Source organism: Penicillium crustosum, assembly GCF_028827405.1.
Source record: "Penicillium crustosum strain IBT 35664 chromosome Unknown utg000004l_segment0_segment0, whole genome shotgun sequence".
NCBI classification, from domain to species: domain Eukaryota; kingdom Fungi; phylum Ascomycota; class Eurotiomycetes; order Eurotiales; family Aspergillaceae; genus Penicillium; species Penicillium crustosum.
The window spans coordinates 2787883-2802368 of NW_026623125.1; the positions used below are offsets into that span (position 1 = coordinate 2787883).

The 14486-nt window shown below is 50.8% G+C and overlaps 6 protein-coding genes across 6 annotated transcripts; 3 read left to right on the plus strand and 3 right to left on the minus strand.

Annotated features, from left to right (window-relative positions):
- Positions 1 to 213: 213 nt before the first annotated feature.
- Positions 214 to 1948, plus strand: N7487_010088 (fatty acid desaturase; the record flags this gene model as incomplete). Its single annotated transcript, XM_056877818.1, has 2 exons — positions 214 to 416; positions 481 to 1948. The coding sequence occupies 2 exons, from the start codon at positions 214 to 216 to the stop codon at positions 1946 to 1948; spliced, it is 1671 nt and encodes a 556-aa protein (XP_056726398.1).
- A 270-nt stretch (positions 1949 to 2218) lies between these two features.
- On the minus strand, positions 2219 to 4333 carry N7487_010089 (ASCC2 family CUE domain-containing protein; the record flags this gene model as incomplete). Its single annotated transcript, XM_056877819.1, has 1 exon — positions 2219 to 4333. One exon carries the CDS (start codon positions 4331 to 4333, stop codon positions 2219 to 2221), a length of 2115 nt encoding a protein of 704 aa, XP_056726399.1.
- A 408-nt stretch (positions 4334 to 4741) lies between these two features.
- On the plus strand, positions 4742 to 5307 carry S10a (40S ribosomal protein uS10; the record flags this gene model as incomplete). The annotated part of the gene is made up of 3 exons (XM_056877820.1): positions 4742 to 4783; positions 4919 to 5142; positions 5223 to 5307. The coding sequence occupies 3 exons, from the start codon at positions 4742 to 4744 to the stop codon at positions 5305 to 5307; spliced, it is 351 nt and encodes a 116-aa protein (XP_056726400.1).
- Positions 5308 to 5727: 420 nt separating this feature from the next.
- Positions 5728 to 7762, minus strand: N7487_010091 (FG-nucleoporin nup42; the record flags this gene model as incomplete). Its single annotated transcript, XM_056877821.1, has 5 exons — positions 5728 to 5850; positions 5874 to 7218; positions 7270 to 7297; positions 7584 to 7667; positions 7717 to 7762. The coding sequence occupies 5 exons, from the start codon at positions 7760 to 7762 to the stop codon at positions 5728 to 5730; spliced, it is 1626 nt and encodes a 541-aa protein (XP_056726401.1).
- A 478-nt stretch (positions 7763 to 8240) lies between these two features.
- N7487_010092 (ELYS family protein) lies at positions 8241 to 9485 on the minus strand (the record flags this gene model as incomplete). The annotated part of the gene is made up of 3 exons (XM_056877822.1): positions 8241 to 8868; positions 8926 to 9155; positions 9215 to 9485. Coding segments are annotated over 3 exons (1041 nt in total), but the record flags the coding sequence as incomplete, so codon positions are not given.
- A 133-nt stretch (positions 9486 to 9618) lies between these two features.
- Positions 9619 to 14129, plus strand: smc4 (condensin subunit SMC4; the record flags this gene model as incomplete). The annotated part of the gene is made up of 6 exons (XM_056877823.1): positions 9619 to 11403; positions 11460 to 12614; positions 12733 to 13044; positions 13099 to 13851; positions 13903 to 13980; positions 14034 to 14129. The coding sequence occupies 6 exons, from the start codon at positions 9619 to 9621 to the stop codon at positions 14127 to 14129; spliced, it is 4179 nt and encodes a 1392-aa protein (XP_056726403.1).
- Positions 14130 to 14486: the final 357 nt, after the last annotated feature.

Genomic DNA, 14486 nt, shown 5'->3' on the forward strand with positions numbered 1-14486 from the left:
CCCCGCTGTTATCCACCTCCGCCCCATAGCCCTTGCAACGTTTCAAGTTCTGCCTCTTTTTAGTTTCATTCTTGTTTCTTTTGTTTATTTGCATCTTGCATCTTGCATCTTGCATTTTTAAGTTGTTTAGTTCGACCACTCAGCAATGTCATTCTAATCCCGCGTTGTTATCCGACCTTACGCACATCCACCCCTCTCACCGCACCTCATACCATGGAAAAGACCGCATCCCGGCCGTCCCGGAAGGACACCCTCTTGACTCGACGATATATCGAAGGCCTCATTGCGGAGGGCAAGCATGTCATAATCTTCGAGGACCGTGTCCTCAGGGTAGACCCTTTCATTAGATATCACCCCGGAGGGGAGAAGCCGATCAAGCATATGGTGGGCAGGGATGCGACAGATGAGATCAACGCGTATGTTCTGGAACGACAAACACCACAACCTCTTATCGGTCTAATTGAAACCCGTCTCATACAGGCTCCACTCCGAAGAAGCCCGCCAGCGTATGCGCTCATACCAGATTGGGCGAATTGAAGGAATATGGGTCAACTTCCTACCCCCGATCCAGGGCGGCAAGTTCCGCGCATATACCGAAGACGCGTGCTCGAGTGATGAGGATTCAACAACTCCAGAAATATGCAGTGGCTCCAGTCAAGACGGATCAGTTCCTCCCTCGCCGATATTCGATGCGGTCGACTCAAAATCCACAGTTCGTCAACGGAAACCGACCGGAACCACTTCGACCGAGCAAACTCAGGCCAAGCCTGCCTTCTTGGATGCGAGAACTCGGGAGGAAATCGTCTTCGACACTGCCAAATACCCCTCCTTGGATGCCGCAAGTCAGGAAGAGATCAAACGAAAATATCGGGAACTGAACGAGCGTATCAAGGCCGAGGGACTTTACGACTGTAACTACTCTTGTTACTTTGTTGAATGCTGTCGGTATACACTTTTTGCAGGTCTTTCCTATACCTTCCTCCGCATGGGATGGTGGGCGACCTCGGCATTCTTCCTCGGCTGTTTCTGGCATCAGCTTGTGTTTACCGCCCATGATGCTGGTCATATGGGCATTACACACAATTTCCATGTGGATACTCTCATTGGAATGTTCATTGCAGACTATCTGGGAGGATTGAGTCTCGGGTGGTGGAAACGAAGCCACAACGTGCACCATATTGTGACCAATGAGCCAGAGCATGACCCGGATATCGAGCATATCCCATTCTTCGCTATCTCCCATCGCTTCCTCACGAGTCTCCGCAGTACCTATTACGATAGAATCATGACGTTTGACGCCCCGGCTCGATTCTTACTCAAATTCCAGAATTACTCTTACTACCCCATCATGATGCTGGCTCGTTTCAATCTCTACGCCTTGAGTTGGGAGTATCTGTTAAAGGGCCAAGCTCCTAGAAGGGGCCCCGCCTGGTGGCATGTTTGGTTTGAGCTTGTCGGGCAAGTCTTCTTCTGGACCTGGTTTGGTTACGGTGTGATGTACAAGACGCTTCCCGATGCAAGCAGCCGGATCATCTTCCTTCTCGTCTCACACATCGTCTCCTCCCCACTACACGTCCAAATTACCTTATCCCACTTCGCCATGTCGACCGCCGACCTAGGTGTCGGCGAGTCCTTCGCGCAGAAGATGCTCCGTACCACTATGGACGTCGACTGCCCAACATGGCTGGATTTCTTCCACGGCGGCTTGCAATTCCAGGCCATTCACCATCTCTACCCGCGGATCCCGCGCCACAACCTACGTCGTACGCAGAAGTTTGTCATAGAGTTCTGTCGCGACACTGGTATCCCCTATGCCATCTTCACGTTCTATGATGGTAACAAGGAGGTTATCAGCCGGCTTGGTGAAGTTGCGAAACAGGTCCGCCTCATGGAGGAGTGCCGCAAGTCTATTGCCGAGGGCGGCGTCTTCTCCGATCACCACCACTGATATGAAGTGTCAGTTCCTTGCTGGCCAAGTACGAGTTTCCTGTGTAAACATGCTATCACGACTGCCTATACCGCATTATATATGTGTTTAGGTATATTAATGAATCACTTGAATGCGTTTTGTTTTGATGCGTTGTGGCTCTTGTTATAGAATTCCAACGAATTTTTATGTAAATTACATCCATGGCCACTATCAGGTATCAAAGATAAAGAATGACCAAATCTCTTATGCCGCAATGCACATATAAACCAACTTCATCTCTCCGTATGTTTAGCCAGGTAAACCACCGCCACGCGCCATCTTCTTCGCATGCTGCTGTCGACGGTTGTGATTCGCCCGACTACCCTTATTCTCTTCCTTTCTCTGTCGCGATACTGCACTATCCTTATCCGGCTGTCCCTGGCCGCCAGACGAAGGACCACTACCACGGCCACCACGGCCACCAAGGCCACGGCCGCCGCCACCCCGTCCTCGACCACCACGTCCACCGCCTCCTCTACCACCCCGCGAACCAGCATTACCAGAGGACTCGCCCTCATCAGAATCCTCCCTATCCTCGCGAGGCTGTGGCCTCCTGTAAGATGTAGAACGCAACTCAGGCTGGTTAAGTGACCCAGCACCAGCCAACCCGCCAGCGTCCATAGCCAGCCGGTCTTCGAGTTTAGCGAGACGCTTAGGATCACGCGCTAGCATGACAGCCCAGCCCTCGATAGCCTCATCAGTCATCTCTGTCTCGCGCTTCAACGACGCGCGCGGCTGAGAGCGGCGGGTCGCTGAATCGCGAGCAAAGAGTCCTGGATTGGACTTGTATGTTCGGAAGAGCACTGTTTCGACATCTGCTGCGCGGCGGGTCCGCTCAGCTGCATCGGCTTCGCCGTCTGCGCCACCTGTGGCTCCGTCGATGGCGCCGCCTACGTCGGCTGTGTCGTAGGTATCATCGCGCTCGTCGTCATCTGAGTCGAAGGTTGCGAGAGCGGAGAGAATAGCTGCTTTGTTTGCAGCATGTTTGCTGTGGTCTGCGAGGATTGTGTCGGCTGTTTGGTCTGCGTTGACGCGGCCGAAGTGGAGTTTGCCTTGCGCTTCGCCGGAGCGGCTTAGTTCGGCAATGTCCACGTCTTTGTCGAAAATATTTTTTCGGGCTGGGAGTGGCGCGAAGGTTGGTGATGGCATGCTGGGTGGTGTTGGTTGGGGTGGGAGATGGCTATGAGGAGGTTCTGCTGGGGGAGGCAGTTGCTCAGATCGGTCTAGAGACTGGAGCTCTAGGGGAAGTGAGTCGTCGAGGAGGTGGGCGACGATAGTCTCGGGGTTGTCGTTGTAGAAGTCCAGTAGCCGTACAACGAATGCTGATCCAAGATCGGGGAAGAGATCTTGTACTTGAGTCACAAGCGACATCTTGTGTGCGTGAAGTTCTCCTGAAACGATCGGGTCCGAAGACACCTCTTTCCCTTTATCTACCTTCTTGCGCCTCTGATACCGATGGTGTAGTGACTTTGATTCCACTTGATAGGTGCGCAAGCTGGCAAGGAGGTCTTGCCCCCGTTTCTGGGGGTGAATGCTCAGATACTTCTCCAGCCGAATAAGCAAGTCCGAGCTGCAGATGAGATCTGAGAGTAGGGTGGCTTCCTTCTTCATTTTCGGTGCCCCCACTCGAGCAGCAGCTTTCAGGCTGAACAGCTGATCCAATAACGAAGACAAATTTACGGGCTCCTTCAATAAGGAGACCAACCCGACGTAGATGTTAGCAACGAGAATCTTACGAAACTCCTCCCGGGCACCTTTTGACTGGTAGGCTTCCGATATCGTGTCCAGGAAATCAGAGCCGGCCATCAGCACCTGGCCACATGCTGGCAGCACTGAAGCAAGGATCGTCAGACGACGGATGTCAGAAATGACTTCTGGATTTGAAGATGAGTTTGTGGAAGCGAGGTTCTTAATCACAACGGCTTTTGCTCTCTCAACACTGGAAGTGATCTTGCCCTGGTGCAGATCCCAGGCGCTTGATAATGACGTCTTCAAGGCCGCGCTAGAAGGGTAACAGCAACATAGATTTCCGAGAAGTCTCCAGTCCAGAATTCCGTCTGGTGGGTTGGAGAGATCGAGGATGTATCTTCTTGTTGCCAGAAAGCACAACTTCCGAAGCTGTCGAGCTTTAGGTCCACTTTGTAGAGTGGAATCCCCCGCCGCCGTGTATTGATAGTAAGATGCCATGAATGGTGGTATTGATGTATCTTCAGCAGCTGCAACCTTAAATTGTTGATCTGATGCATTCAGGCGGACCGCTAACAGGGCCCTCCATGCATCTAGACAAGCTTCCCAGTCATTTGATGGGATTGTCCTCCGCACTGCGGGGGAGGGCACTGGAGCCAGCGGCGGGAACTCCGCCATTGGGGCGAACTAACGTGATTATGACTGGAATATGGGAAGGATATAAAAGGAGAGAAAAGCAAGAACAAGAGAAAATACGCGCAACCACCCGTCAGCTCATGATTATCATCTCGAATTGCCATCACTCGGCGGTCTCATGTCCTCTTTGAGAGATGACATAAGCAAGCAATCAAAGGGGACCTAAAGTAGTTTAGCGTGCGATAGCCGAAGCGCCAAGACTTTCGCACTGAACTTTTTGGATATGGAATTCTCGATCCACATAACCTCAACAGCCATCATCACTTTACCGAGCCTAGTAGTTCAGGTCTTGACGGCAATCGCCTTTTAAATTGTGCGCGCTCCCTTTTTTTCTGCTCTTGAAATTCCCGAATCGAATTACTAACTCGTTTCAGTCCATACATATTCAAGATGTCTTTCCAGAAGCCCGAGAAGGATTTCGGCGAGGGCCCTGTACGTTGTCCCTGATCCAATGGTCACTGTCGCACAATCGCTATTGCACCTCGCTGTCGCTGTCGCTTTGTGCAATGTGTCCATGGACCTCGCCAATTGAAGCTATGTACTAATTGCTTCTCTTCCGCTCTACAGAAGGTCCACAAGATCCGCATCACCCTCACCTCCCGCAAGGTTGCCTCCCTCGAGAAGGTCTGCCAGGAGCTGATCGACCGTGCTCGCTCCAAGTCCCTCCAGGTCAAGGGCCCCGTCCGTCTGCCCACCAAGACCCTCCAGATCTCCACCCGTAAGACCCCCAACGGTGAGGGTTCCAAGACCTGGGACAAGTTCGAGATGCGCATCCACAAGCGTCTCATCGAGTAAGTTTTTCCCTACCCTATTGAATCGCGGCACTATCGCCGCAGCACCTAGCAGATGCAGTTGCTGACATTTTTCTTAGTCTCCTCGCCCCCACCGAGACCGTCAAGCAGATCATCATCAACATCGAGGCCGGTGTTGAGGTTGAGGTCACCATTGCCGCATAAATGCGCTAGGCTGGGCTTGCCTCAGGGAGGGATCGTGGACTGCCCAATTTGGAGTGCACAGCGCGACTTTGGAGCCGGTTCTGGCCCGCATGACTTATTTCGCGCTGCGGGGGATTCCGTTCGTACCTGAAAATTTAAAAATAAAAAATGGAAACATCTTGAAACACAACATACTCTCAGGTGGTCTGTAAACCGTAGATTGGTTCATTAAAGGTGAAGATTAAGCACTTGCAATTGCTACATTCGTAAATTGAGTATTGTTGTGCTCCTAAGCGCCATTCCCCCTGTTCCGCACGCCTGGAACATGTTGCTTGTGTGTGAAAACGATATGCACATCATCTCAACCCATGAGACGTGTGGTAAAATAACAAACGAAAAGAAGAAGACAAAGACAAATAAATGCTAGCTCGGCTTTGGAGTTTAAAAGTCGAAACTGAGCCATTCCTGCTTGGGAGGTACTGCAGGAATGTTGCCATCCTTGAAGTAACCATTTTGAAGGAAAAACTGATATGCCTCAGTGACTTCTGGGGTATATTCCTCAGGCTTGCCATGTGCGTCTTTCAGACTAGCTGGATCGGGGGGCCGTTAGGGAAGCTGATTCGGACAAATGTTTTGTTGTCTTGTGGGTGAAGGTAGCACGGGTGCTCGTTGATGTACTTCACCGGACGCCCCTTCCACATCACTAGCTGTTTGTTGGATGGATTATGTCGAGTTTCGCCCTCCAGTTGTGGAAGGGGGTTGAGGTCTTGAGGATTGTCGATTTTGATGTATGCACGCGGGCCGGCGTTGGTAGTCTGCACCGGCACGCCTTGGACTGCAGGCTGGCCGAATGGAGACGGGGCAGGTTGTTCGGCAGGTTGACCAAACCCGCCGGCAGCAGGCTGGTTCTGGGATACTTGTGTGAAGGGGGAAGCGGCGGGTGGAGCACCGAATGGGGCGGCGGCTGCTGGGGCTGAAGGTTGACCGAATGGCGAGGCGCCTACTGGGGCTGAGGGCTGACCGAATGGTGAGGCGCCTACTTGGGCTGATGGTTGGCCGAATGGGCTCGGGTTGGCAGCTGGCTGGCCAAATGGCGACGGGCCAGATTGTGCAGCGGCTTGACCGAACGGCGACGGAGCAGCTTGCCCAGCGCTCTGGCCAAACCCACCAGCAGCAGGCTGGTTCTGAGCTAGTTGGGTGAAGGGAGAAGCACCAGGTGGAGCACCGAATGGGGCGGCACTTCCTGGGACAGATGGCTTACCGAATGGACTCGGGTTAATTCCTGGCTGAGAAGGAGCTGGTTGGCCGAAAGGTGTTTTGTTGAAGGCAGACTGTCCTCCCAGGGTGGAGGTTTGGCCAAAGGCGGAGCCACCCAAGGCAGAAGTCTGTCCGAAAGCCGTGGACTGGCCCATACCAGACGGCTGTGCCGGTGCTGAAACTTTACCGAACCCAGCTGCCTGGCCAAGTCCTGAAGCCTGGCCAAAGGTCGAGGAAGGAGCGCCGAACGCCCCAGGCGCAGGGGTAGGGGCGACATTTTGCTGGCCAAACGGAGAGGGTTGGCCAAATGGCCCTGGAGCTTGGCCCATACTAGTCTCGGTCTTGCCCTCAATGATGTCAAGTCGATTGGGATGTTCATTCCTGCCATCAACGACATATTTGACGGCACCATTCAGGTCATTCAGTGATATCTCCATCTGCTGCACACACTCTTGCCATAAAGCCGAGGCTTCTTGGACCGCTTCGTTCAGGTTGCCAGCCGCTGCCAATTCATAATGGCGCAGGCGCATCTCTTCCATACTGCGCTCGCGGTGAGCACCACCGAACAGCTGACGTGCAACATCTTTGTGGGGCGCGTATGCGGAGAAAATCCATTCCGGACGTCCCTGCCCTGCAGTCAAGTCTGCCTTGATATCGCTTGGCCTCACTGCAGCGCTGTCTTTTGTCAGTTTTGAGTCCACTCAAGGCACTGGGAATGTGACTTACTCGGCTGCTTGTTGAGCCTGGGTTTGACCTGTCGTAAAGTTGCTGTTAGGCTTTGAAAAAAGGCTAGCTCGAAAGGGCGCATGGTTCATGGGATCTATCACGGCTTTGGGCAGGGAAATACCTCTTGCGCCTCGATATTTGAAGTTGATTGGGGTAAACGCAGAACAGGGAAGAAGGTAGAAGCAGGAGAAAGAGATTGGTGGGGAACAAATGAACTTAGAGATCGAACATGTAATCTCAGGATACAATAGACATCCAATAAATGGGCTCTCCAATTGAGCCGAGCTAAATCAAAACAATTCAATTGAACGTACCTCCAAACCCTCCGGATAAGGCACCGAATCGGTTCCCCGATGGACCAGCAGTAGGTTTGCCAGGATGCTCGAACTTGCAGCGATCTGAAACTAAATTAGCGACTTGATTTCTCTATGCTCGAGGGACTCATACCTCCGAACTTGCAGCGACCCTGCTGAAAAAAGCTGCATACCACCATCTTCGCGGTTTTGGTGTTTGCTCAACTGCTCCCCTTCAATGCAAGGCCTGTATATTGACGACCTCTCTCAAATGAATATGCGTCCTTCGAGATCCGATCAAGCAATTTGAGAGAAAAGCAAGAATAGGGTTGGTTGTCGCGAAGAGAGAAACAATGAACTCCTGTGGTTGGGACTTTTCACGGAATTGGTCCGTATCTTATCGGAACGCCTGCAAAGCGATCCCAGCACTCTTGTATAGCACGATTCTTTAATATTCAAGGGTATGAGATTGGATTTTTATCAGTTTTCTCTTTGCTTCGAGATGAGATTAAACAGGATTTGAGACTTAGATCCTCATTTGCTCGGTGCAGCCTACGTAGTGGATGTAATCTGATTAACAACCCTTTGAAGAGTTATATATATTGGCATGGGACGCTAACCAAGTCTACCATTTACTTGATGAATTAGTCAAGCACGTTTACAAGGCCATTTAAAACCATTAAAACCATTAGATCTGATTGCTATTTCAATTTTGAGTAATCAATTAACATTGAATCCAGTATGGATCACTCGTTGGGTATATCATCTACGTGTGTCGTATGCTCCCCCGAAGGTCATCCCAATTCAACCCATCAACCTTTTTGCCACCCAAGGATTCAAGCTCGGGGTTGAGTTCACCAGTTCGGCCAGTTGCAAGGCGTCGCATCATCACAGTATCCTTAGCTCCAGGAAGGGTACTGGCATTGCCCTGCAGTAAGACATGCTCAAACCACAGTTCCTCATCCTCGTCGAGCGGAAGACCAACGAGTTCCATCGCACGTTTGCTTCTGGTTTGACCAGGGGTAGTCTTGTGAACAAATTCCACCAACTGCTCAAAAAAGCTCTGACGGAGAGTATCGTCGTACTTGCGCGTGAAGTAGAATGCCTCCGTGACGTTGGATCGGGCGAGTGTGTCGAAGAAAGCTTTGCGGATCTTTGCGCTTGCAAGAGGAGGGGCCGCAGTGAGGTAGTATGCGATTGCGAGGCTGTCATCATGCTTGGGAAGTTTTGTGAGGGTAAGAACGTAGAGGATCTCATCCGGAAAGGTAGGAATGAGTGAGGGTTCAGCAAGATACTCGACGGCTCGCTATTAACCATGTAATTGTTAGAAGATGGCCGCTTGAAAAGATCGTTCCCAACTCACCCTGAAATCGAGTCGATCCAAATGCCAAAGACCTTCAATGAAGAAACGGTACTTTTCCGGGAGGTGACATTGTTGCGCAAATTGAGACGAAGCTTCCGGCGCAGTGCGACAGTCCTTGAGGATGTAATATATCAAGGACTGTTTGTGATGGATATCGAGTTCCGAAGAAACGATGTGATTGAACAGTGTTCGGAGATCTGAATTGGACTTGGGAGGATAGATCTTGGTCACTACAGAGAAGTGGTTGATTAGCACGAGGCTTCAAGCGCACAGCTTCAAGTCACAATACCTCCTTGGATGCCGAGGAGTCCTAACAGTCGATCGGCAAAGAGCTGGTCCAACGAGCGCCGGCTTGAGAGAATCTGGTCAAAAACCTTTGGCTCATATGAATATTTCTTATTAAATGAGAAGACTTGGTCGAAATTCTCCCATGGAGCCATGCTGGGCATACTGAGGGGAAGTGATAGGTTATGTGAACAATTCCCAAGCCGATCTCCATGAAGCTCCGCGGAGGAGTAATTACCGTACGGTAAATTACAGCGGGATATGGCGGTGAAGGGCTTGTTGTGGCAGAACAGCGGGCACTTTACCCGTTTGGGCACGAGGTAAACAACCCACTTTCAACCGACAAAACCTCCGTCAAAACATTATCGCCCCTCTCCATGCAGCAGACATCCCACTGATCTGCACAACATGGCTTCAGTCGTCAAGGGCAGGGCTTCGCGCCGCTCTGCTCCCCGTCGGAGTTACGTCATTGAGGATACATCTGAATCGGAGGACCCCGGAAATGTGACACCAACACCCGATGCGCGCGATGACGATGATGAAATGGAGGAGGATTACACCCCAGTCCCTAAGAAAGTAAAGAGGGGATCGAGCAAAAGAATGACACTAGACCCTGTGACACCTTCTACTGTGCGCGCTGCCAGCAAGACCCAAGAAGCGACAACAGATGATTCCGATGCGATGGACACCGATGCAATGGATACGGACGCGATGGACACTGATGCGATGGACATCGACGAAGAGAATGACGAGAATGACGAGGGCGCTAGTATGGCGTCGATGGAAGGCGACCCCGAATCTCCTTCTAGTAAAGCGGCGTTGAAAAGAAAAAGTATGGCTCATCCCCGCAAGAGTCACGGCTCAATCACACCCAAGCCGGCACAGGGCTCACTCCCAACTCCAGAGCCATCCCAATCGCCAGAGCCTCAAGAAAGAGTGCAACGAGCAAGCGTGCCACCTTTGTCCGACATCACCGAATCCACCGTGAATCAGTCGCCATCGAAACAATTGGAAGAGCCCAAATCTCAGATTTCCATTATAAACCCGAACTCGACAGTCTTGGAGAGGCCGATGGACATTGTGGCCAAGTCCAGAACGCAGGCCCCTCAAGCGCCAGAGGAGCCTGCTGCGCCTAAGCCCCGAATGATCATTGAGAACCTTATTCTGACAAACTTCAAGAGTTACGCCGGCCAGCAGATTGTTGGTCCATTCCACGCCTCCTTTTCGTCTGTGGTTGGACCGAACGGCTCCGGAAAGTCTAACGTGATTGACTCGCTCCTATTCGTGTTTGGCTTCCGCGCCAGCAAGATGCGACAGGGCAAAATCTCCGCGCTGATCCATAACTCTGCTCAGTACCCCAACCTTGCCTTTTGTGAAGTGGAGGTTCATTTCTCACAAGTCCTCGATTTGCCCGATGGTGGCCAGGAAGTGGTCCCAGATTCCCAACTAATTGTTTCGCGACGAGCGTTCAAGAATAACACCAGCAAATACTACATGAACAAAAAGGAGACCAATTTTACCGCTGTGACTACCTTCCTCCGTGATCGTGGAATTGATCTTGATCACAAGCGATTCCTGATTTTACAGGGTGAGGTTGAGTCGATCGCTCAGATGAAGCCAAAAGCCTCCAACGAACATGACGAAGGCCTCTTGGAATATTTAGAAGATATTATCGGAACCTCCAAGTACAAGACACCTATCGATGAAGCGGCAACCGAACTCGAAGGTCTCAACGATGTATGCGTGGAAAAGAACAACCGTGTCCAGCATGTGGAGAAGGAGAAGGCGGCCTTGGTGGATAAGAAAGACAAAGCTCTGGCTTACATCCGCGAGGAGAACGAATTGGCACAGAAACAATCGGCCCTCTATCAGATCTATATTGATGAGTGCGCCGATAATGTTCGTGTTACTGAAGAGGCCATCCTCCAAATGCAGGAGCTTCTGAACATGGAACTCGAGAAACACGAGGGAAATGAATCCGGCATCAAAGAGCTCGAAAAAGCCTACAAAAAGGGGGTTCGTCATTACGAGTCGATAGAGAAGGAGACTCAAAGCTTGCTTAAGGAGATGGCCAAGTACGACAAGGAGTCTGTTAAATTTGAGGAGAAGAAGAAATTCTTACTCGGCAAACAAAAGAAGCTAGAGAAAGCCATGCAGACCAGCCGTCTTGCTGCTTCTGAATGCCAGAGCTTGGTCGAGAAGTTTACCTACGACATTGAAAAAAGACTGCCGAAACCACTCAATTCGAGAAGGAGATGGTGTCAGAAGAGAAGGAACTGAACTCAATTCGTGAAGGGCTCAAAGGGAAGACGCAAGGCCTATCTGATCAGATTGCCGAGAAGCAGAAGTCACTAGAGCCATGGAATGCGAAAATCAACGAGAAACAGTCCGCAGTCGCAGTTGCTCAGAGTGAGCTGGATATCTTGCGCGAGCGTGGTAATGCTGGTGCGGTCCTCCTCGAAGAGGCACAGGGCAAAATTGTTACAATCGAAGAAAGTCTGCAAGCCAAGCAAAACGATCTCGAGGAGCGACAAGCCCAGAAAGAGACCTTGGAGTCTGAAGTGGAGAAGCTCAAACATGACTTGAAGAAATACGCGGGCCGTGAGCCCGAGGTTCGTTCGCATGTCTCAAGTGCCCGCCAGAAAGCAGAGGAGGCACGCGTTAGTCTTGCAAGCACACAAAACCGCGGAAGTGTCTTGACTGGTTTGATGCGTCTCAAGGAGTCTGGCCGTATCGATGGTTTCCATGGCCGACTAGGTAACCTGGGAACAATTGACGAGAAGTATGATGTCGCCATTTCTACAGCTTGTCCTGCTCTCGACAACATGGTGGTGGAAACTGTCGAAGTTGGCCAACAATGCATCGACTATTTGCGCAAGAACAACCTTGGACGAGCGAACTTCATTCTTCTTGACCGCCTCCCCCGTCGTGATATGTCCACGATCTACACACCTGAAAGCGTTCCTCGTCTCTTTGATCTCGTCAAGCCGAAGGACCCCATGTTTGCCCCAGCTTTCTACAGCGTGATGCAAAACACGTTGGTTGCGAAGGACCTGGAGCAAGCGAATCGGATTGCCTACGGTGCTCGTCGTTGGCGAGTGGTGACGGAAGACGGTCAGTTAATTGATGTGTCAGGAACAATGAGTGGTGGTGGCACCCGTGTCGCCCGAGGCGGTATGTCTTCAAAGCAAGTCGCAGACACCACAAAGGAGCAGGTGTCTCGCTTGGAGTCAGATCTCGAAGAACTGGAAAGGAAATTCCAGGCTTTCCAGGAGAAACAGCGTCACGTGGAAGCTCAGATGAAGGAAAGATCAGAGGAAATCCCACGCTTGGAGACTAAGATCCAAAAGATTTTGATCGAGATCGACAGCACCAAGCGCAGTCTTGCTGATGCCCAGCGACGCGTAAAGGAGCTGGGTGCACAGCACCAACCCTCTGATTCGGATGAAGGCCAAATTGCTGCTCTCGAGAAACAGATAGCCAAAGCCCCAAAAGGAGATCGCTAAACTTAACGACGGGAAGAGCGGTATCGAGGAAGAGATCCAGAATTTGCAGAGCACGATTATGGAGGTCGGTGGTGTTCGCCTTCGCGGCCAAAAGGCGAAGGTGGATGGCTTGAAAGAGCAGATTGGTATGCTTGCCGAGGAGATTTCAAACGCGGAGGGGCAGCAGTCCAAGAACGAAAAACTCATCAAGAAGCACACCAAAGCCCGTGATGTTTCAGAGAAGGAGATTGCTCAGATTACCGACGAGTTGGAGAAACTAGAAGAAGATGTTGCCAACCAGACCAATGAATCTGCCGACTGGAGACAGAAGGCTGATGAAGCCCAGGAGGTAACTTATCCAAGACCCTCGAGTATACTGAATTTATATGCTGACCATCCTTAGGCTTTGGAATCTAAGAAGGGCGAGCTGAAGGCCATGAAAGACGAGCTTGACGCGAAGGTGGCTGAGCTCAATGAGACGCGAGCTGCTGAGATCGAGATGCGCAATAAACTGGAAGAGAATCAGAAGGCCTTGGCCGAGAACCAAAAGCGCAGTCGTTACTGGGAGGAGAAGCTTTCAAAGCTGACCGTCCAGAACATCAGCGATATCGGTGAAGAGCAGGAGCCTACAGAGCTTCAGATGTACACCAAGGATGAGCTAGAGGCTATGAATAAAGATTCTCTGAAAGCTGTTATTGCTGCTTTGGAGGAGAAGGTTCAAAATGCCTCTATCGATTTGTCAGTCATTGAGGAGTACCGTCGTCGAGCTGCCGAGCACGAATCGCGCTCCGCGGATCTGACCACCGCTTTGACAGCACGAGACGGCGCCAAGGCACGCCTGGACGGCCTTCGATCCTCTCGCTTGAATGGGTTCATGGAAGGATTTGGTATTATCTCGTTGCGTCTCAAAGAAATGTACCAGATGATCACCATGGGCGGTAACGCTGAGCTGGAGCTTGTTGACTCGTTGGACCCCTTCTCGGAAGGAATCTTGTTCTCGGTCATGCCTCCTAAGAAGAGCTGGAAGAACATTGGTAACTTGTCTGGTGGCGAGAAGACTCTGTCCAGTTTGGCGCTGGTCTTCGCTCTTCACCACTACAAGCCTACTCCGCTCTATGTCATGGACGAGATTGATGCCGCCCTGGATTTCCGAAACGTAAGTTGGTCTTATATGATGACGGACACGTGTGCTAACTTCCTTTTTAAGGTTTCCATTGTCGCCTCGTACATCAAGGAGCGAACAAAGAATGCCCAATTCATTGTCATTTCATTGAGAAACAATATGGTAAGTGCCATTGATTTTCGTTTCCAAGTTGACATAGCTAACATGTTCTCTAGTTCGAGCTTGCTGCCCGACTTGTGGGTGTCTATAAGGTTAACCACATGACCAAGAGTGTAACGATCGAGAACCGAGATTATATTACGGGTCGATAATGATTGAAAATGACCGTGTTGTGGTTCTTGACTTTCAGGCTCTTACCTGAATGAGTAGGGTTGTATGCTGCTGTTTTCAATGATATCATGGGTCGGGGAGTTTTGGACATCTTTCTTTACAATTATGATCGTGCACTTTAGAAATGAGAACTTGAGTCATGTTTACATATATATTTCTCTTTATTGGTTTTACATAACTGGATTAGTATTCACATATACCAAACAACCTCCATATATCTATCTTCGGTGCATTCAATACAAGTCGCTGTGACATAATATGCAATCGGAGTAGTCAAAAACAGCATAACATTGGCTGCATCGTCAACAGTACCCGGCCGTATAAGAGGGATATCTGAC